This window comes from Erinaceus europaeus, chromosome 8 (genome assembly GCF_950295315.1).
Source record: "Erinaceus europaeus chromosome 8, mEriEur2.1, whole genome shotgun sequence".
NCBI classification, from domain to species: domain Eukaryota; kingdom Metazoa; phylum Chordata; class Mammalia; order Eulipotyphla; family Erinaceidae; genus Erinaceus; species Erinaceus europaeus.
The window spans coordinates 83,384,033-83,407,599 of NC_080169.1; the positions used below are offsets into that span (position 1 = coordinate 83,384,033).

General features: G+C 34.8%; 1 protein-coding gene across 21 annotated transcripts in view; it reads left to right on the top strand.

Annotated features, from left to right (window-relative positions):
* The window catches only part of FOXP2 (forkhead box P2), a 629,028-nt gene that overhangs the window by 494,250 nt on the left and 111,211 nt on the right, over nt 1–23,567 (top strand). For 17 of the 21 annotated variants that reach the window (XM_060196460.1, XM_060196464.1, XM_060196461.1 and 14 more), the window contains one exon: nt 5,473–5,547. The exons of the other annotated variants lie outside the window; for them this stretch is intronic. In XM_060196460.1, the coding sequence (XP_060052443.1) occupies nt 5,473–5,547 (75 nt within the window). The remainder of the gene's footprint in view (nt 1–5,472; nt 5,548–23,567) is intronic. 21 annotated transcript variants of the gene reach the window in all.

A 23,567-nucleotide genomic window follows, 5' to 3' on the forward strand; every position in this document is an offset into this window, starting at 1 on the left:
TTTAATCAAATCATGCCCTTATCAACTTTGTAAAGTTCTATTTCTTTAGAAGTTACTTCTAACATTAGTAAAGATAAATACACTCATGTTAGTTTTTTGTTTTGTTATACCAGGATTCTAAAGAAAAAAATACATATATAATCATGTTCAAGAGATTTTGGTATCATGAAGTTCAATATGTATTCTTAAAACTATTTGCATATAAAAACAATGACTTGGGAATTTGAATATCCTTGTCAGAGTACAGTAGTATTTTATACATGTAAAACTTTTATGATTTAGTATTAGAAAAAAATGAACATTTTTCTGTGACAATAATGAGAACATAAATACTAAGTATATTTCTTATATCCAGTCTGTTCTAAGGAAATTTTTTAAAGTTGTTCATTTGTTTTATTTCATTGCTAAGAGGGCTATTCCTGGGGCTCAGTGCTAATGTTATGAACCCTCTGTTCTTGGTGGCTATTTTTTATTTTATTTTTTATGCTTCATTGGATAGGATGGAGAGAAATTGAGAGAGAATGGGGAGACAGAGAGAGAGAGAGAGAGGCAGCCACGGGAGTCGGGCGGTTGTGCAGCAAGTCAAGCAAAAGTGGTGCCAAGGGCAAGGACCAGTGGTAGGATCCTGGTTCCAAACCCCCCCCCCTCCCAGGCTTCCCACCTGCAGGGGAGTCACTTCACAGGCGGTGAAGCAGGTCTGCAGGTGTCTTTCTCTCTCCCTCTCTGTCTTCCCCTCCACTCTCCATTTCTCTCTGTCCTATCCAACAATGACAACATCAATAACAATAATTTTTAAAAAGGGGGCAACAAAAAGGAAATAATTTTAAAAAAAGAAGAGAGAAAGGCACCCAAAGACCTGTTTCACATCTGATGAAGCATCCCCCTGCAGGTGTAGAACAGGGATTTAAACTCAAATCCTTGCACATAGTAATATGGGTGCTTAACTAGTGCACCACCAACCAACCTCCCTATTCTGTTCTGTTCTGTTCTGTTCTGTTCTGTTCTGTTCTGTTCTGTTCTGTTCTGTTCTATTCTATTCTATCCACTTATTTAAATAATAGAGAGATATACTAGAGCACTGCTCAGCTGTAATTTATGGTGGTGCTAGGGATTGATGCTGGGACCTCAGATCCTCATAAATGTCTTTTGTATAACTATTATGTTGTATCCCCAGCCCTGTTCTAAGGAATTTAAAAAATTAGTGTGCTCAATAGTGCAGGCCCAGGAAGTTGGTACAGTGGATAAAATGTTGAATTTACAAGCATGGACTTCCAAGTTTAATACGTGTGTGTGTGTGTGTGTGTTAAATAAATCTTTAAAAATAATAATTCTATGGTGGTGTGTCCTAAAGGTGGCTTCCCTAGTTGAGCACACACATTGCCATGTGCAAGAACACACTGTAATGTCCCTGGTCCCCACCTGCAGGGAGGACAAAGCTTCACAAGTGGTGAAGGTGGGCTACAGGTGTTTCCTTCTCAATCTTCCCCTCCCCTATCAATTTAACTCTATCCTATCAAGTAAAGTAAATTAATTTAAAAATCTATAGTGGTATTGCTTATTACTCTCTTGCCAGAGAAAGAGGCCAACAGAAAAAGAAAGAAATTAAGTAACTTACTCAGGGTCATACTATTGGTAATTGTTGAGTCACTATCTAAAACTTGACAGGCTGTCTCCAAAGCTACTATTCTAATTTTCAACACTAAATGCCTTACTCTTTATTATTTCAACAGAAAGTCACAATGATCCATATTTAACTGAACATTGAGTTCCTTCTGAAGTTAATGTTGAAAGCCCATTATAGTGCTTTTTGTCCTTTACATTGTTAAAAGGTTCTTTGGTGCTTATTTAAAACAGACGAAAACACTTAAACCATCCATTCACATTGTGTTTTTTCTCTGATTTGCTAGACTTTGTCAGTTTGCCTCCAAGAGACCCATTTCTAAATGCCTGTCTGATTTCATTCACCTTACTGCCCTTTATAGACCTCAGGCTTATTAGATCTGTTAAAGCACTGTTGCTCAGAGATTTATTTAGATCTCTTGCCAACATTCTGTCTTTTTCTATCATAGTAAACTCTTGGGCAGCCATAGAGGAAGTTACCTGGGTTTTTCAAAGCACAGTTTCTTCAACCAAGTCTTTTGACTAGACATTTGATAGCCAAAAGTTTATTCTCACATACTTTGAACTTCAAGATCTATTATTTGGATATTACTTTTTTTTTCCTTAATGTGTTTTTTGTTTATTTGTTTGTTTTTTTAGAGGCAAAGAGAGTGAGACCACAGTACCAAAGTTTCCTTCAGTGTGCTGGAGGCTGGCCTCAAACCTGGATTGCATACTTCACAAAGAAGTTCACCAAGTGTGCTATTTCACCAGCCTATTATTTTTGCCTTTCAAAAGAGTTGCTTTTTATGTTGAGTAGCTAAGCTTAGAAAATTTAAGTGTCAGTTGACTTTGCTTTTCACAACTTTTACTTTGTATTTTTTTTAAAAAAAATATTATCTTTATTTGTTTATTGGATAGAGACAGTCAGAAATTGAGAGGGAAGGGAGGGATAGAGAGAGTAAGAGACAGAGAGACACCCACAGCACTGCTTCACCACTTGTTAAGCTTTCCCCCTGCAGGTGGGGACTGGGGGTTTGAACCTGGGTCCTTGCACATTGTAACATGAGTGTTCAACCTGGTGCGTCACCACCCAGTGCCTACTTTGTATTTTTTTAAGTTGATTCATTTATTGCATTGTAAGTTGTGTGGAGTGGGACAGGAAGGGAAAAGCTCCACTCTGGTATATGCAAGACCATTGGTTGAACTCAGGTTCTCACATACTCACTGTGCATACTAAGTGGGGTATAGTTCTGTTTCTCTTGTCTTCAAAGATAGATTAATGACAGTATTACTTCAATTTTCTTTATTTCTATATATGCTGTCTAGGATAATTTGACATTTTCAGACAATGAGTGTTTCATTTAATCAGTGCTTCTGGCTAATAATAATATGACACCATGGATTTTAGAAATTCAAAAAAATAATGATATACTTTACACCAATCAAAGCATTTTTTTATAATTTCGAACATCCTTCAGAATCTTGCTTTATGTCAAAGTCATCTTAATGCTTATTAGTTAAAATTATATTTGAGAAATGTATTAGACAATTAAGAAAGATATATTTAGCTAATACTTGGATTTATTAAAATTATATTATTCTGAATCATTTGAACTTAACATGAAGAGCATTCTTTGGCACAGTAAGGCTCCTTTTCATCTTCAAATTGTGATCTAGATAAAAAATATATATCTTTTAAAACACTGTTTTCTGCATCCCATATATAGTAACTACACTGTTTTGTTCCTAGCATCTGTTGTATATTTTCATCACTCTATTTGTGTGTTGTTTGGTAATGTCCTGTCAAAAAATTACTCAAGAGCTGAAACTTACATCTTTATTATCCTTCTGACTCAGCAAAAAATCTTCATGAAAGCTACATGTTTTGTTAATTGTGAAGACATAGATTAACAGTATTTTTATTTGATTTGAGTCCTCTCAAAAGATTTTAAGATAATTTGCTTATTTATATATATTAATTTTTACCATTAAGTAGAGAAGTATCATTGCACCTCTGGAATTCTTATAATACTCATTGATTTTTAGTTTTGTTGAGGTGAGTAGCATACTATGAGTTTTTTCTTAGTCTGGTTCATTGCTATGGTATAGAATAGCTCTTCATTTTTTAGGATGCTATGACCTTGTTAAATAGCAGTCCAAAAACCATGTGGCTTGTTTTGATTTTAACCAAAGTTACAGCTGCCTAGCTGTAAAGCAGTCAGTTTCTCTTATTATGACTAGTTCTTCAACTTGTACTGTTTTAAATTGCCTGCAATTAGCATATTTCAACCTTATTTTTAGGTTTAAATTGCAGTGTGAGAGTGTACTCTCCTCTTAGCTAATTAGTGCTATCAAGGAACAGTAGGTTACCTCATTAGTACCATGTGCATTTAATTAAAGAAGAGAAAATTGGAGTTAACCTCATAGTTAATATTTTCACAGAGTGCTACAATGCCAACACCTTCAATTGGAGTCACACCCCTGTGTATCTAATTATGCACTAGTGCCAAATAAGGTTAGCAAGGGTACTACAAGGCTGTTGACAAAATAATTTAGATGAAAATGTGTTTGTTGGATTCTGACAGTAAAATATAACTCGAACTATTTCCCCCTCTTGTCTTCATCTGCTAGGATCAGGAGATATACTTCTTGATAAGAAACCAAAGGGAAGAATACTTTGGAAGCCATTTTTTTTGTTGTTTTGTTTGAATTAATGGTGCTCTTCTTATCTGCAAGAAGATGGCATATAGCCTTGTAAAGCATATACAATGATTTTCTTAAACAGAGCTACTATATTTCAGAGATATATTTGAAAAGAATTATTTATAAGATGTAATATTTACATGCATCAAACCACTACAAATACTCTCTGACACCCCTACCGTGTCCTTTCTTGCTTTTTTTCTTTTTTGATATATTTATAATATCCCTTGTGTATCTTATGAATGGAGATCATCCTTTCGTATCATACATGAAGTCTAAGGATGTGTTGTCACATGGTCTATTCAAATGCAGTGTAATCCTTTTGCCCTTCAGACAAAATCTTTGAAATGTCTAATGCTACTTAGGTATAAAAAAATGACACTCTATGTCATTTATCAATAAATAATCACTTGCTCTTACGATAAAAATGCAAACTATACATCTGAGTATAAAGAGTAGTTTTCAACACAAAGTAGTAGACAGGTTTTCATAGAGATTATGGAGTTTAACATCATAACTTAAATATGTAGCTAGTGACATTTTTATCTGTGTCACAGTAATGCACAACCAAGACAATCTGTTTAAAGAGGTTCTTGTAATTATTCTCACATCCATGACAAGACAGGATTTATGTTCATTTTATTAATTATAATTGACAACAAGTAATCTGTTAGTTTCTTCAAATAGGGAATTTCAAGGAAAAATGTTAAATTATATGTTAAAATGACATTGCCTTTTAAATGCATTATATGTATTGCCATGACATAAGCTTAGAAATGAAAACTGAGATCCATAATTTAGGATCATTATAGAATATCAATGGGATCTTTTGTTTTTCTTTTTTGTTTTTGCTTAGAAATTCATTATGATACCCATCTTTGGTTTTACATCTGCCAAATGATTCTTATTTTTAAATCTATACTAGCATTAACTGTATGAGAAAATATTAGTATCTTTGTCTATGTTGACATATCAGTATAATACTTTATTTTAAAAGTTAGAAAGTTGATAATGTACATTGCTAGATTAAACCTTAAGGTTAATTTAAAAAAATAAGGAAGGAAGGAAGGAAGAGAGAGAGAGAGAGAGAAAGAAGAGGAAAATAATAAGAGAGAAAGTAAAGGGAAAAAAAAAAAGCCAACTCCTGATTCTCTTTGTTTAATCTAGGAATTGCTTCCAGAAACAAAATTATGTGTCTGTGGCCACTCTTCTGGTGATGGGCATCCTCACAACACATTTGCAGTAAGTTAAACGGATCAGTTATCAGTTGCTGAGCACAAGGCCATAGACCAAACCCATACTAAGTAAATAACCTGTAATTTCTTAATCACTTCCTTCAGTTAAGCAAAAAGTAATGAGTATTAATATATAGCTGTAATTAATTTCTATTGCTTCTAGTATTCTCACTTCAGTTATAGTTCATCAAATATGTAGTTCACAGATTGTGAGTTGATGACATTAAAGTTTACCTTATTATATGATGACTTATGGCTATATACTACATTTTATTTTAACTTTTAGAATAACTGATTTGCTAAGATAAGTAGAAAGTGAATGGATAGATATCATGGACAAATCCAATACCTCATTCAGGGAAAAGTTGCTGCTTCATGATCTCTAAGTTGCCTTATACGCTAAGACATTGTTAGTAGAGTGCAATTTGTCTCTTTAGACTACAGTATTTGATGGAAATTGCTTTTGTGACCTAATTCACATCTCAGCTAGCACTGGAAATGAATGGCAAGCCTCAAGTAACTAATCAATAATTGTTAAATAGACCACTTTTATATTTCAACTTGATACCTGTATTTTTATGAAATCTCTAAATATGTTAAGTCATATACAGATTTTTTTCACATATTTTTCTTCCGGAATTGTGCTTATTTATTCTGTGAGACTACTTTAGTATTAAATTGACTCCCTAAATTAAAGTTTTTACTACCTTGCACATGATAGCTTCAAATTTATCACTAATAGAATATAATTATTACTATAGTTTGTCACTAATAGAATACAATATAATATCACAAACAAGTTACCTGTGTCTTCCTACAAGAAGAAATGCCTAATGTGACACATTGGTTTAAAAAATATTACTGTTGTCAGAAAGATTGTTTAGTGGTTAGATCTCAGGACTTGCACACATGAGACATAAGGACTCAATGTGCAGTTCCACATACAGCCAAGTATGTTCTGGTCTGTCTCTTATAAAATAAATAAATCATAAATTTTTTCTCTCAATAAAAATAGTGGAAATTAATATGTTGTTCTTCATATAAATATAAGTGTGAAATAATCTTTATTAGATGGAAATAAAAAATATAGGTAGAAATAAAAGCACACTATTTTTGAAATAACAGTACAGAGAATTTGTCATAACATTTGTACATAAAAATAAGTTTGTTAATGATAAGAAATTATCAGTTTTCCAATTCTCTATTTTTATGTTAGTATGTTTGCCACTCATGAACTTTCTTTGTAATAACATTTGAAAAATTAATAAAAATTTTAAGTATACTATTAATTTTTGCTAAATATGATTCAAATTTAGATGGAAGACTAAAATAATCATTTCTAAGTATTCTCTGAATATTGTGAAGGATAATAAATTAAAAAATAGTTGCTGAAGTTAATTAAATAAAAATTCACCTTAAGTATAATATCTGTGTATATATATCATAAAATAATAATGAATTAATATTGTATATACAGTATGCTCATGAACTTGTTACTTCTATAAAATAATCCCTATTGAAATTTTGTTTTCATTAGACTTAAGAGTGTACTGGTGTTAACAACTAATAGTGCTTTTTCTGTATGTAAAACTACTTCCACCATTAAAAAAAATCACTCTTGGGGCCACCAAATAACTTTATCTAAAATAAAAAGTGAAGAAGTTATCCTTGGAATGGTGGGAACATGATTATATAAGGACTTGGTGCCTCACTTTATAAATGAATAAACTTCATTCTTTATTCTACTGATGTAAAATGAAATCACAGAGGCCATGGAGATATCACAAAAATGCTGTACTATATTGTCACGCCGGAGCCCTAGTCTAGGCCACAGTAGTCCCTCACAATCATATTTGCAAGAGTTGAGCTGAACTCTGGTATCTCTCTCTCCCTCATTCTCAGCCTCATGAAAAGGATATATATATATATATATATATATAATAGCAATATATATATTGCTATTTTTTAAATTGAGCTAGAGAGATATCAGGTATCTCCATGGGTAGTGTGTGTGTGTTGCCAGGCATGTGGCCCCAGTTCAAGACCCAGAACTACATTAGGAGTTCCACAAAACAAGCAAACAAATCTTTATGTTTTTACTGTCATATATACAAAATAAAAAATGAACCACAGAGGGGCCAGGAAACACCTCACCCTGTAGTGCACACAATTCACCATGCATGAGGACTTGAGTTCAAGTTCCTGGACACATGGGATCATTTGCATGGAAAAGTTTTACTAATGGTGGGACAGTGGTTTGGTATCTCTTCTTCTCTTTGTATCTCTGTCTCTCACCTTCTATTTAAAAAAGGTGTCTGTCTACCGGGAGTGGTAGAACGATGGTGCAGTTGCAGAGCCCCAGTTGTAACCTGCATGGCAAAAACAAATAAGTAAAATTTAATGAATCACAGAGAAATTGACTTACCAGAGGCCAAAACAATCTCTTGTTAAAAAAAAAAAAGATATAATTCAGTGTGTGGGTGTGGATGTGAGTGTGTGTGTGAGTGTGTGTGTGTGTGTGTGTGTGTGTGTGAGAGAGAGAGAGAGAGAGAGAGAGAGAGAACAACTAGACTGAATATAATTATGTAGTACCAGAGGTTGAGTCCCAGGTCTTCAATGTAATCAGGTATACTCTACTCATTGAGTTACCTGCCCAGTTGCATAGCCATGTAATTCTTTCATTGTAGAACTGAATACATAGGCTAAAGTTGGAATAATCACATATTGATCTTTACAAAGCTATGCCAAATTATTTATTGGTGCCTCTAATGTTGTATTGGATAGAAGTCTGATGCTGCATATATCTGAAATTGTAGTTATACTCTAAGACATTAGAATACCAAGATGAGTCATTGAGGTTTGCTATGATTAGTTGAAAGAAAATATGACTATACTTAAAACAGGTGTGTGCCACTCCTGCAGTGTATCAGATGTTATACTTAGATATTTCAAAGACAACTGAGTGGCTTTACAAATGATGTTTCTTGGCTTTACCAACTCAAGGTAAGTATTAAATTTTATTATGTTAATGTTTATTTTTCTTTATTGACTACATTAGGTATAAAATTTCAGCAAGTGAAATTGCTACATGATGTGATATAAATAAGATGCAAACTAAAATAATACTGTTTTATGTAGTTGACAATTTTGGTGTGATAGGCATTGATTTCTCTCAATATTCTGTAAGCCTTTAAGTATTAATATGCTAAATACTCTTAAGTCTGGGTATCACAAGTTTTCTTGTGGAATTACAGGTAAAAAGGTGTAGAAAAGACTAGATTATCTAAAACTAATTAGATTCTTTTATTTATTTACTTATTCCCTTTTGGTGCCCTTGTTGTTTTATTGTTGTGTAGTTATTATTGTTGCCATCATTGTTGGATAGGACAGAGATAAATTGAGAGAGGAGGGGAAGACAGAGAGGGGGAGAGAAAGACATCTGCAGACCTGCTTCACCACTCCCCTGCAGGTGGGGAGCCAGGACTGGAGCTGGTGTTGGGAAATTGTGAGCATGTGGTTGAGCTTGGCAGGGCAGGGCTTGCTTGACTTGAGGGGACATCCATCCTCTCCCTGCCCTGTAAAGCACCCTACATTCCATGCTACTAAAGGCCCTTCCCTTTATTATTTACATATCAATCTCCTGTCTTGTCTTACAAATGACTAAAGGTTTCCTTCATAAGTCCCCCGCAGGGTATTACTAATTCCTGCCAGTTGAATCCCTAGCAATGGTTGCTAGGGAGGTTCTACCTTTCCAGCCCCTCCCATTTTTCTCTGTCCCTCTCCTAACTATGTATGGATTGTGAATCCACTTCAGGGGCAGGCTTGGCTCTTCTGGGTCCCTGGGGATGGGAAAAAGGGGGCATCCCTTGCCGGGGAAGACGGACTCCAGCCATTGCAGTTTTTTGGCTCCATGTGGTTTTAACCAGGTGCCTACACACCAGACTCTGGGGCACCCACATGAATAAAGATTTGTATTTCTACCTCCCACGAACTTGGTTCCTGGGTTATGTCTCCCTCCCGCAATGCTAGCCAGACATCCCAGGATCCTTAAGCCAGTCCTTAAGCTTTGTGCCACATGCGCTTAACCCACTGTGCTACAGCCTGGCTCCCAGTTAGATTCTTTTATAAAGGATTTAGCTAAGATTCAAATATATCTAAGAATTGTAACAGTCCTCACATTTTGAGTCTATGTAAAATGCAGTAGATCTATTGAGTCTGTTACATATTGTTTTCATGATATGTAAAATTTTATAGTTAAAAAGTCAAAACTTCCAGATAAAGAGATAAAGTAATTTTCACTTGCTTCCCATTACTTTCAAAATAAATACTCTCTATATATTGATTAACAAGTTTAAAGTAAAATGCTGTAAATATCAGGGAAATGGGCACAATTACCAAATGCAAATTTTTCTCTAAATTATCTTTTTTTTTTTTTTTGCCTCCAGAGTTATCATTGGAGCTAGGTGCCTGCACTAAGAATCCACTGCTCCTGGAGGCCATTTATCCCATTTTGTTGCCCTTGTTATTGTTATTTTTACTGTTGCCATTGATATTGTTGGATAGGACAGAGAGAAATCAAGAGAGTAGGAGAAGGAGGCGGGGGAGATAAACACCTGTGGAACTGCTTCACCGCCTGCAAAGCTACCCCCTTACAGGTGGGGATTGGGGGCTCAAACCGGGAATCTAAAACTGGTCCTTGAGCTTCTGCCATGTGCGTTTAACCCAGTGTGCCACCCACTGACCAGCCCTCTATAAATTATCTTAAAGAAATATATAACATCACGTGTTTGATATTAAACATATATAAAAAACTGACTCCAGTGCATCATGTTATTAATAAAATAAGTAATAAATTTATTTCTGAGAACTGTTTTAAAAAATTTTGTCATATAGTTATCAGGCATGAGCCATCTGAGCACTGTGACTTATTATCATGTTGTTGAACAATGATACTTTGTAAATATCACCTAGTAGATTATATTTTTGTGTCTTTACTAATTTATTATAACAATAGTTAGTAATGTGCTTATTTATGACATCTGACATAAAATGAAATATTGTAGTCTTTATTTTTACCATTTTTACCTGTTGTATTTCAAAGAAATGAGGGGAGGGGGCAGGTATTGGCTTACTTGGTAGAGTGTGTACATACATTGCCATGCAGGCCCCAGGTTCTGTTTCCTTGATCCATTGGAAGTAATAGATCACAGCTGCAGATCGTTCCATCTCCCTCGTGCTCTCCATCTCTCTCATCTCCCATTCTCCCCCTCTATCAGAAAGAAAGAAAAAAGAGGGATAAATGACTACTGTGAACAGTGGAGTGGTCATCAGGAACTTAGCTCTGGTTGTAACCCTGGTGGCTAATGGGTACTTTCTGTAAACAAACAAAAAGATAAAAAATAAAAAATATATAAAGAAATGGTTGAGCTTCACAAATTGTATGTTTAATATTTTAATTGTAGCAATATCCTTATTATAACTTTGTATTTTATAGGAGAAAAATAAATTCTGCTCTAAAGGGCAAGAGATATGAGAACAAGAATAAGAGAACTTTTTTGAGTAGAATGTCAGTGTGAAAGATTACTTTTTTATTTTTCATCATAGCACTGCTCAAGTCTGCCTTACAGTGGTGTTGAAGATTGAACCTGGGGCCTTAGTGCCTCAGGCGTGAGAGCCTTTTTTATAACCATCTAACTATCTCCCCAACCCAAGATTACCTTTCAGTACTTGCTTTTCTCACTCAGTTTTTTAAAATGCATGCATTAAACTGTAATCTAAAAAATATTCACTTATTTACTATTCTTTTAAATTTTAGTGGTGTGGTACGTGGCTTTCTTTTTATCTCATTGATTTATTAAATAGCTTTCAATGACTATCTTTGTCAAAAGCCTAAATTTCAGTCTTTGGTTTCTCTACCTTAACACATTGGTTACTTAAATTCACAACTTAATAACTAGACCTTGTTGACACCTCATCTGCTTGAATGGGCTCATTAACACCTACCTGCAGATAATCTTATTGTTAGTCTTGCCTACAGGTTTTACACCTACATGAACACTACATAGGACTCTGCTTTAAGTGTTAAGGCAATTATAAGAATGCTTAGAAACTTTGGCATTTGGGCCTTACCTTTCAAATCCTTTAGCATTGGGTCAAATGAATATTTCCATGTTCAAAATATATTAGATCTATAAACTGAGAATTAGACTTGGCTAACTTTGGCTCAACTGGTTTATATCCTACTCAATGAAATTACAATAGACCATGATGGTTCTTTTCTCTACAGATCTCTACTTCCTTGTGGCTACTTCCTGAGTGATTCTTTTGATAACAATTGTGGGTTGGAGGAAATAAGGAAAAATGGGTATAGTAGTGACTTTTAACGATTTTCCTTTATAAAAGGTTTATTTATTATAAAGGAGAGAGCGAGAGAGAGAGATGTCAGAGCAACATTCCAGCGTATGCAGTGCAGGCATGCAAGTCTCCTACTCTAACAATTTAGCTATGCTTTTATCTCTTTTCTACTATTTAGAATTCCCCTCTCTTTTAAGTTACCAAATTTTTTTACAGAACCAAAGTGTCTATTATTTGATCTCTGAAGTCATCTTTTTAGATTAAATGTTGAGCAAATTATTTGATTCTTTATCTTTCAAGCCTTATGCTCACAATATGTAAAATGATAACAATAATATTCGAGGAAGCTATTGGTTAGTTATTTGATATCTCTGCTAAGCATTTAGTAAAGTATTGACAAATAGCCCATAGTAAGTGTGAAGTAGCTACTGGAACCAGTATCTATGTAGTATTAATATACTCTTGCTTGGACTAAAGAAGTAATTCTATTCCAAGCAAATTTAAATACACATTTGATATTAAAAATCAAAGAGGGGGGCCAGGCAGTAGCGCAGAGGGTTAGCGAACATGATGCCAAGGGCAAGGACTGGTGTAAGGATCCCAGTTGGAGCCCCCCATTCCCAACCTGCAGGGGGTTACTTCACAAGTGGTGAAACAGGTCTGCAGGTGTCTATCTTTCTCTACTCCTCTCTGTCTTCCCCTCCTCTCTCAATTTCTCTTTGTCCTATCCAACAACAAGGACAGCAATAACAACAATAATAACAACAACAATGATAAAAAATAAATAAAAGAGGCATTGGGGATAGTATTTGGTGTTAGTTAAAAAAATACATGAACACTACAAAGTAACTCTGTTAGCTCCACTTACCTTTCTTTAAAAAAATATTTGTATTTATTTATTATTGGAGAGACAGAAATTGAGAGAGGAGAGGAAGATAAAGAGAAAGAAATAAAGAAACAGAGAGACATCTACAATGCTGTTTTACCACTAGTGAAGCTTTCTCCCTGCAGGTGGGGACCAGAGGCTTGAACCTGTGTCCTTGCACAGTGTAAGGCATGCACTTAACTCCCGGGCTAGAGAGAAATGAGGAACTTGTGGCGACGTGCTAATACAATTCTTTATTGATGCGGATGCCCCAGAGTTGGGTGTAAACACAGCAGGTTTAGGCCATGTGGAGCTAACAAAATGGCTACCTCCCACTATGCACTACAGCCCTTCTCCAGGTCTTTTCCAGGTCAGGATGTGGAAGAGAAAACGAAATCGGAACAGCAATGGGCTTTATAGTGTAAAAACCAGAAGTGGCAAGCTGGAAACAGAAATGGATAGGAAAGGGGGTGGAGAGAGGCAAAAGGCATGCTAGGAAGATGGAAGCATCCTTAGCAACTGTTGTGATAGTTTTACCTGAATTAGCAATACCCTGAGGGGATAATATGGTGGGGATCTTTCAGGCAAAACAATGATTATGTAAATGGACCATAATGTCAGCAATAGAGCATGGAGCAGAGCAGGGCGGGGCTGTCTTTAAGGCCTAACACTTAACCAGGTGTGCCACTGTCTAGGCCTGCATTTACCTTTCTTTTTCACAATGTATCAGTAGAGACAAACCAAGAGTTAAAAGATAAATTAGTAGTCATTGATAGTATAATCTTAAACACACCATTCTGAAAACAATAATTAGAGATAATATGGTAGTAACTCTGACAGGTGGATGGTCCTTCTAGTATAACTTATATTGCAAGATTTAGCTCTTTGCTATTAGTGTAAGGTTGTATTGGTATATAAGTTTGTATATTAGTATATAATTTTGTTTTGAGGCAGTAAAGATTAGATTAATATGATGTTCTTTGTTGTAGACTATATTTGTTATGATAGTATTTGTATTACAATTGGTCAATTGTTATGAAACTAAACTCAAGATAATAAATTATATCTGACATTTAAGTTGCAGCTGAATTTGTTAGTGCCATAAAAGTTTAATACAATCGTCGTGTTTAGGGCCAGTATTAAGATTTTCCAGATCATTCAGTTGAGATAAAGCAAAGGATTTTGTTTTTAAAGTTCTGAGTTGCATTGCATATAACTTCTTGTTTAATACTTTTCTATCAATGTATACTTTAAGATATTAATAATTATGGTTACACACCTCATTTAACTGGGATGTGGCTTCTTGAGATCAGTTCATTCTAGAAATCTCTCCTGAGTGATTGCCTCTCACCTTTTATTTTACTGTAATATTTGAGAATGCCATTCATTCTCTTCATGTTGGTTCCAAGAGGACCAGTAGCAGAGTTTTTTTCAATGGAGATTCCTCTTCAAAATTTATAATAGATAATTTACTTCCTTTGATGATTCACCAAAGCATTAATATGGCAGAAATCAGTGGCTGATGAAAGGTTTATTTACTTAACTAGTTTTGTTGATGATGATATATTTCTCATCAAATAAATTGATGCACATCTATGTAGTAGTAATATGAATTTATAGACTCATTCAGACAGACTATATTTTCCTCTCACATTTTAATGTTATTTCAAGTGAACTATTTAGTGGTAATCTCGACAAATATGGAATGAATATAACCTGCATTAGTTTTTAGTGGTTAACTCTAATTTCTTACACATTTCTAAACATAAAATATGTATTCCATATTATTTATATTTTCCTTTCTTTTATGTTTCTACATCTTATTTTAATATAATAAATACACTATGGTATGATAAAGAATAGACTCTTGTACCAAGTTAGGGATTTTAAGATGGAGCTTTCATTCTCCTATTTAATTTCAAAGAACAGCCTGAAATATTCAGGTTCTTACAACCATTCTTCTGAACTTTGTTTCCTTAGAACTCTGGTTACCATGCTTACAAACTTTCCACATATTTCCTGTTAGGAGAGATAGTATAAGATATATAAGATATTTTTTAATAATGACAAAATAACCTGCCTTTCAAATCTAGAATACTAGTTATATCACTATCTAGATAACAGAGGTTTAATATTTAGTATTTAAGAATAACAATATAATGCCTTATGTTTAATTTAGATTTTATATTAAAATAGAACGTTTAGCTTAAAAATAGATAATATAGAATGAATGTAACAAAACTTATCTAAGATGTTTTTAGCATTGTTTTTGTTTTTTCTACCAGGGTCATTTCTGGGGTTTTCTGCCTATATGATTCCTCCACTCTGTAGACATTTTTGTGTTTGTTTTTTTTTTTTTAGATGTGGGAAAACAGAGAGGACAGACACAAAAGCACAGCTTTACTACTCTTGAAGCAATCAGTAAATGTGTTGTCATATGGCCAGAGACTAGAACTCAGTTCTTAACATATGGTGGTGTGCTCTCTACTAGGTTAGCTGTCTTCATGGGCTGGGCAGTGGCACACCTGGTTAAGTGCAAATGTTACCATGTACAAGGACTCAGGTTTGAGCCCCTGCTCCACACCTACAGGGGAGATGCTTCATAAGAGGTAAAGCAGTTACTGCAGGTATATCTCATTCTGTCTCCATCTTTATCTCTACCCCCTTCAATTTCTCTCTGTCTTACCAAATAAGGAAGGGGAAGAAGGGTGGAGGGAATGGCTACCAGGAGCTGTGGATCTGCCATGCAGGAACTGATCCCCAGCAACAACCCTAGTAGCAAAAGTAGATATTTTTAAAAATTTTGTTTAAGAGTATCTTAGAAATATAGATATACTGGGGGTCTGATGGTAGCGCAGCAGGTTAAGTGCATGTGGCGGGAAGTGCAATGACTGGCATAAGGATCCTCATTTGAGCCCTTCGCTCCCCACCTGCAGGGGAATCACTTCACAAGCAGTGAAGCGTATCTGCAGGTGTCTCTCTTTCTCTCTCTTTCTCTCTGTCTTCCCCTCCTCTCTCCATTTCTCTCTGTCCTATCCAACAATGATGGCAATATCAACAACAACAACAATAATAACTACAACAAAAAAGCAAGGTCAACAAAAGGGAAAATATATTAAAATTTTTTTAAAGAAATATAGATATATTATAGTGAAGGGAAAGTATCAAACAAGTATCTTAGTGAAAGGGAGGGGAGTAGAGAAAAAAAAAAAGATTTATCAGTTATTTTGTTTTGTCTTGAGAGAGAGAGAGCACAGCACCACAGTTTACTTAAATGTAGTAGGTGCCAGGTTCAAACCTGGGTTGCACAAATGACAAAGTAATAAACTGTCCTAATGAGTTATTTTGCTGCCCTAACTCACCTTTATAGTAGTAGAATAATGTTTCATTGATTACATACCCTGCATCTTCTTAGTCCAGCTGTCTATTGATGGGCATGTAGGCTGATTCTATACGTTTCCTATGTGAATAATGTTACTTCGAACATAGATATGTATATATTCTTTCAAATTAGTATTCTTATATCTTTATTAAATTCTTTTTTAATGACTTTTTTAACTTTTATAATCTTTTTATTATCTATATTTATTTGTTGGATAGAGACAGCCAGAAATTGAGAAGGAGAGGGGAGAGAGAGAGAGGGAGAGAGACAGAGAGATACCTATAGCCCTGCTTCACCACTCATGAAGCTTTCCCCCTGCAGGTGGGGACAAGGAGCTTAAACCTGGGTCCTTGTGCACTATAACATGTGCTCTCAACCAGGTATACTACCACCTGACCCTCTTAAATTCTTATTCCCTGCAAATTGTATATTTGTATATATATATATATATATATATATTTTTTTTTTTTTCCTGCCTTCAGGGTTATAAGTGGGACTCCAGGCCTATATTAGGAATCCACTGCTCCTGGAGGCCATGTTTTCTATTTTTACTAACCTTGTTATTGTTGTTATAGCTATTGTTATTGGTGTTGTTGTTGGTTAAGATAGAGAGAAATTGAGTGAGATAGGTAAGGCGAGGGAGAGAGAAAGACACCTGCAGACCTGTTGTCACCGCTTGTGAAGCCACCACCCCCCCCCCCCCCCCACTGCAGGCTGGGAGCCTGGGACTTGAACTGGGATCCTTACACTGGTCTTTGCACTTTGCGCCATTTGCACTTAACTGTTGTGCTAGTGACTGGTCCTCAAATTGTATATTTTTTATATTCTCTTCTTTCCGCATTCTACACTTGTTATTTATGTAATAACTCTGTTATATGAGATTGAGTGTATACTGGTATTGCACTAGCAAAATATCCAGGAGATGATATTCTACTCAACATCTATTTCCATTCTGTATGCACTCATATAATAGTACTGCCAATGGAGTCACATGGTTCATATGATTCAACTCATTCAACTAAAAAATCTAGATGACTTCCTTATATTCATAAAATTCTAAAGGGTGTATTGATGATCTTATATTTAATTTTTTAATTATGTATTTTCTAGTTTTACAATTTAGGGAGAAGGAAAGTGAGCGACCAGAGCATTGCTCAGCTCTGGCATCTGGTATTGTCTTAGTTTAAACCTGGACCTCTGGGGCCTCAGACATGTGTAACCCTGAGCTATCTCCCTAGCCTTACAGTTCTTAAGTCTTTGACAGACTAAATTTTAATTCCGAGGCAGCAATACTTTAAGTCTAACACTAAAATATTAAATAATTCAGGTAGGGAAATCTCAGAAGGACACTTGAATCATTTAGACGAAATGGCAAAGTCTCTAACATACAACATTGATCCTATAAAACAAATTCATAGTGCTTCGTGACAATAAACAAGGAAGTGTTCCTGTGTCTTTAGCATTTTGAAAGAGCTTGAGGTGTATAGGTAATAGCTCCTCCCTAAAAGCATTTTAGAATTCATTTGTAAAACTATCTGGGTCCAGGCTTTTGTTGTTCCAGAGGATGTTTTGTTGTTGTTGTTGTTGTTGTTTTAATTAACTTTTCCATTTCCTTGAATGTGACTGCCCTATTCATATTTTTCAGTCCCTCTTGGTTTACTTTTAGGAGGTTGTATGCTAAAACTTTATCCATCTCTTGCTGATTCTCTAGTTTGATTGCATATAGTTGTTCATAGAAATCTTGAATAATATTTTGGATTTCTACTGTATTGGTTGTGATGTCTCTCCTTTCACTTACAATATGATTTATTTGTGCCTTCTTTCCCTTCCCCTACCCCATTTTTAGTGCATCTGGCAAGGTGTTTATCAATTATGTTTACCCTTTCAAAGAACCAGCTCTTTGTTTCATTGATCTTTCGCATGTTTTTTGTTTGCTTGCTTGTTTGTTTGTTTTCAGTGTTCCTGATCTGCTCTAGTTTTTGTTATTTTGCTCCTTCTGCTTGCTTGGGGGAACTTAAGAAATAAATATAAATAAATAAATAAATAAAACTTAAGAAAAAGAAAACCTTGCACTGGGCAGGGTATACTATACCAAAGCAAAAGACTGGAGAGGAGGGGTTGGGAAGGAGTGAAAAGAGTAATGGGATATTGGTGTGTCCATATGTCAACAACAATATTGTAAACTATTAGCTCCTTACTCCCAATTTAAAATGAAAGCAAGAAAACTGACTAGTTAACGCTATAGTAATTAGTGTAGAAACTAGAACTATATCGACAAACTGTGGCTCTAAAAAATATCCCAGTGAACAGTTTCACCATAGTTAAGTAACACTCAGTTTTACTGATACCATCATTGTACAAAGTGTTCCTAGTACCTTTCCTCCTAACTTGCACAATCTTTAATGACTGCCTAGCTTGTGCTAAATAAAGTTTAACAAATGACTTCATATCAATTAAGGACACATTCCCAAACTATATCTTTTATTTTAGTAACATAAATGTTGAATTCTGACTAATGTGTCTACTTTCTATTCTCAAACATAAAATATTCAAATATTTCTGTTCCCTTTTTTTGTACTATAACTCTACCTTCCTCCTGTTTTCATGTACAAAATTCTACTGGTTATATCAGGTAACACCTGAGCCATTCCAAATACATCTTATTTCATTAATACAACCCACATTAATTAATCCCTCCTTTAAATCTCATATGCCAAGATTTGCCCAACCCATACCTTGGAATTACTATTCCTCAGACCCCTGATAACTCAGTTTTATTCAATGCATTTTCACTGAGCATACACTGCGTGTACATATGCATATGCGTGTGTGTGTGTGTGTGTGTATGGAACTTACAGTTGTTAAATTTTCAGTAAAATAATAAGGAAACACCCACATTTTACAAGTGAAGACTATGAATGTGAGAGATCAATTATTTGGGACTGAAAAGTAACTGTGGGTTATAAAAAATATTTATCATTATACTAAATAATGAGTAAGCGCATCAAAGTAAAAGACTGGGGGTGAGGGAAAGTGTTCAGTCCTGGAACACTGATGGCAAAGGAGGACCTGAGGGTGGATAGATTGTTCTGTGGAAAATTGAGAAATGTTAAACATATACAAAGTCCTGTATTTTATTGTTGACTTTAAACCATTAATTCCCCCCCCCATTTAAAAAATGAGTAGTTAAATGATAACAATAGTATTGAAAACTCAGTAACAGATTTCAACACACTAGAAATATAAAGAGCATTCAGAGCATTAGCCACAGAGTGAGTTAAGTTACAGAAGAGGAAAGTAAATAAGTGAGCCTCGTGAAAGAGCATCTCTGATGAACTGGAGAACATTGTGGAGGAAAATTGGCATATCTAATCTTGAAATATATGTGCCAGGGCTAAAAATGAAAGTTTGGATGACTTTTCTCAAGGACCCCAGATATTCTATAAAATTTTGAGCCAGGAAATAGGTATAACATAACCAAATGTTCCTATTTAAGTACATAATAAGGAGCAATTGTAAGAATAACAATAACTAGTAAAGTAATGAAATCTATGTTTAGAGGATGTTGGTCAAAGTAGTGGTAGCAAATATAGTATTAGTAGTAATGGTAGTGGTAGTCCTCTTTTAGAGAATGAACAAGGTAAGAAATAAGAGGACACCTTTAACTTATGGAGTCAACAGGAGAAACAGAAAAAAAATTAAAATCATTCTGCCCATGTATTTGTATTTGATTGACTGAACCTTGCTCTCTCCAAGTAACAAGTTTGATGATAGTCAGTAGAAGTTGTAGATGCTAAGGTGTGGTTTTTTTTTTTTAAAGTATATTTACTTTACCAATGTAATATCACCCTCAGCAGACAATTTTCAATAAGTTAAAAATAGTGAATTTACAGAAGTACTAAGATATGCAGAGGAAACTAGAGCCCATACTTATAAGGAGATTGTAAATGGGAAGACAACCACATAGAAGTTGCAAAACTAGACATATGATGAAGGATGAAAGAAGACAGTAGAGAATAGAAATATGTCAGACACTAGAGAACAAGAATCAGCAAAAGATAGAAGAGATCTTTTTAAATTTTTTTTTATTTTTTAAAAAATGTTTTCCCTTTTGTTGCCCTTGTTTATCATTGTTGTTATTATTGGTGTTGTTATTGTTGTCATTGTTGAATAGGACAGAGAGAAATTGAGAGAGGAAGGTAAGATAGAGAGGGGGAGAGAAAGACACCTGCAGACCTGCTTCATAGCTTGTGAAGCTAACCCCCTACAGGTGGGAAGCTGGGAGCTCAGACCTGGATCCTGATGCCTGTCCATGAGCTTTCCACCATGTACGCTTAATCCCTTGAGCCACTGCCTGGCTCCCAGAAGAGATCTTTTAAAAACACTATCACACACTGCAAAATGGGATAGGACATGAAGAAATGTATTAGATTCACGGATATTTTCAGAAAAATAGGGTAGCAAGGATCTGAAAGTAACTAAGTGGGGGATATATCTGTGTGAGAGGTCCACACTACTGCCTGGAGGTATCTCACCTGATTGAGTGTACAGGAGACACTTTTAGTCTCCACTCCCCACAGGCAGGCAGGGAAGCAGTGAAGCAGGTCTACAGATGTCTCTTTCTCCTTCCATCTCTGTCTCCTACTCCCTCTCTTGATTTCTCTTTGTCCTATCTAATTAATAAGAGAGAGAAGTAGGAAAGAAAAGGAAAAGGAAAGAAAAGAAAAGAAAAGAAAAGAAAAGAAAAGAAAAGAAAAGAAAAGAAAAAAAAAACAGGGTGAGGAGTGGGGGACGGTGTATGTGTAGAGTCATCTGTCCTTCAGGCACCAAGCCCCAACAATGACTCTGGTGGCAATAAAAAAAATAATTAAAAAAAATTTAAGTATACACTAGTCCTGTGGTAACAATCCACTAAAAGCTCTAGATTATTCTGACACCCAGGATTTAAGCATTTAATCTGGAACATAGGAGCTTTGAGAAAGAGTCATTTGCATAATCTCCTTGCCCCAGGGAATTCATCTTTAAAGAGAATGGAAAGGGACTAAAGAACTGATTCCTCAGGTGGTAGAGTGTATTCTGTGTATGGATGAATCCCTAGCTTTGACCCACAGCATCTTAATATGAAGGGGCTCTGAGTTCTGTGTTCTGGCCTCACTCTTTTAAATAAAAAAGTACATTTCTTTTCATTTTTTAACAAAAAGAGTGCAAACCAACTTTTATCTGAATTAAAAGGACATTTAAAGATGAGTAAACCCATAGCTAGACTGTTGTTACCTCTATTACAATGACTTGCTAACTTACTTTATCCCTTGTAACTACCACTGTATTCCTCCTCTCCCTCGGTGTCATGATAGCCAAATTAGAATTTTGTAACATCTTTTTGGGAATTCATTTTCTAGGACAAATCATATGAAAAGGAGTGATGGTTATGACTATGAACATATTCTAGTTATGACAACTTTATTCCCACCATTGTTATACTTTATGATATTATTAGCTAAAAGAATAGCTACTCATTAGAGTTACGATTTCATGACTATTCTCACATAAGAGACTCTAATAACAGCCACAATGGGAGTGCTCTTCCCCTCTTCTCAGAAATTTGAGATGGGTTAATATAAATCTGAAGAACAAAAATTTATGAAACATTTAGATACATTAAGATTTTGAACTTTTTAAGCACTTGTTAATTTTTAGTAATTAATAAAATAAAGGATCTCAGAAAACTTTTTAGGGAAAACAGAACACATAGCAGAAATGAAATATATGCAGAAATGTTATGACAGTCTCTTTTCCACTGTAGTTGAAATAAATCCAAAATATTTGCATCTCTGAGTTCAACTGTCCGTGACCATTAAGAATCCCATCCTCATTTTGCTAGGGAAAAAATGCTATATTAAAAATTAAAAGTAGACCTTGTAGTATGTAGGAGTAGAAATATCCCATACCACCCCATCCCCACCACTAGTGTCCTTTCTTATTATTGTTACTTATTTATTTATTTGCTTATTTATTTTTTATCTCCTTTAAAGGCTTTCCAGCTCTCCTATTTGCATTCTTTTGGGTCAGGCAAGTCAATTCCATGTTCCTTAATAAACTACTTATATATATTTTTAGGTTTAGAGGTTGGTAAATTGGAAGCTCTATTTCCCACTGTGGACATTTTTTGCATTCTTCCTTTTCTTTTTCTTTTATTTTTATCTACTATTTTTAATCTTCTGTTTCTGAGCTTGCAGGTCCTTTAAATCTTTCTTGCCAAGTTAGGGGATGAGGGGTTGGGTTGAATTTCCTAGTAGACTCCTCTCCAGTGAATAACCTATTGTTTTTCCAGATGCTTAGGTGTGACTGGAAGTACTTTTGTCATCTGCACCCTCACCCCAGGCTGGGTCATCTCTGTAAATTATCTTCTATTGTTTTTTGAGGTGGAGCTTGGCAATCACCTTTCCAGATCTGCAGACTGAGACAAAGTTCTTTGTTTGTTTGTTTTTATTTTTCAATTTTGCTTGCAGTACTAGGCTACATAGTGTCAGGTTAGATTTTTAAGAAGAATCTCATAAACCAACCACTGAAATTGACCCCTTAAGATACATCATTTTGTACTGATTCCCCTCCTCCCCCAATACTGCTCAGCTCAGGTTTAAAGTGGTGATTGGAATTAGGAATTGACCTGAGAAGCTCAAAGCCTCAGGCATGAATTCTGTTTGCATAACCATTACGCTATCTTCCCAGCAACCTTGAGGTACATTTAAATACTTGATTTTGTGTTTAGTACTATCTTCTTTTTATTTACAAAATCAGAACTAAAGTATAATGTAAATAAAACCTAAGAGATAGATGAAAAGAAGGAGGGACATCTAGAAGGAGGGAAGAGAGGGGAAGAAGGAAGGACTGGCAGGCACAAATAGGAATCTTTTATATATTGTTAGTAGCAGCTAATATGTCTGCTTTAGAATGTGAATATATAATCAAATATCAGTGATAAATTATTACAAATATATTTTCTCTAAATAGTTCTTTGACTTCTCAGTAAAGAATATCTACCTCATTCTTATCAAAAAATAATTAATTCTAGTATATTGACTAGAATCTTTTTTCAGATTTTAATTCCCTGGTGAATAAATTTGTTGAACCTCTGAAAATTCAAATTACTTTTTTTTTTTACCCTTTCCTGGGGTTTTGATGAAAGTATAAAGAATGAGGTAAAAAAAACAGTGTTGTATATAAACCTATTCCTTAAAGTATAAACGATTATTTGCAGTTATTTTTATCATACCTATTTTTTTTTCTTATGAGAATTGCTTAATTGCTTGAGAAGTGAAAGAAACTGAATAGTGTCATATTTAAATACATCATTAAGCATCATAGTCCAAATTCAATTTTGTGTGACTCCAGATCTTTCTGTTATGTCACACTACCTTTGGTAGTT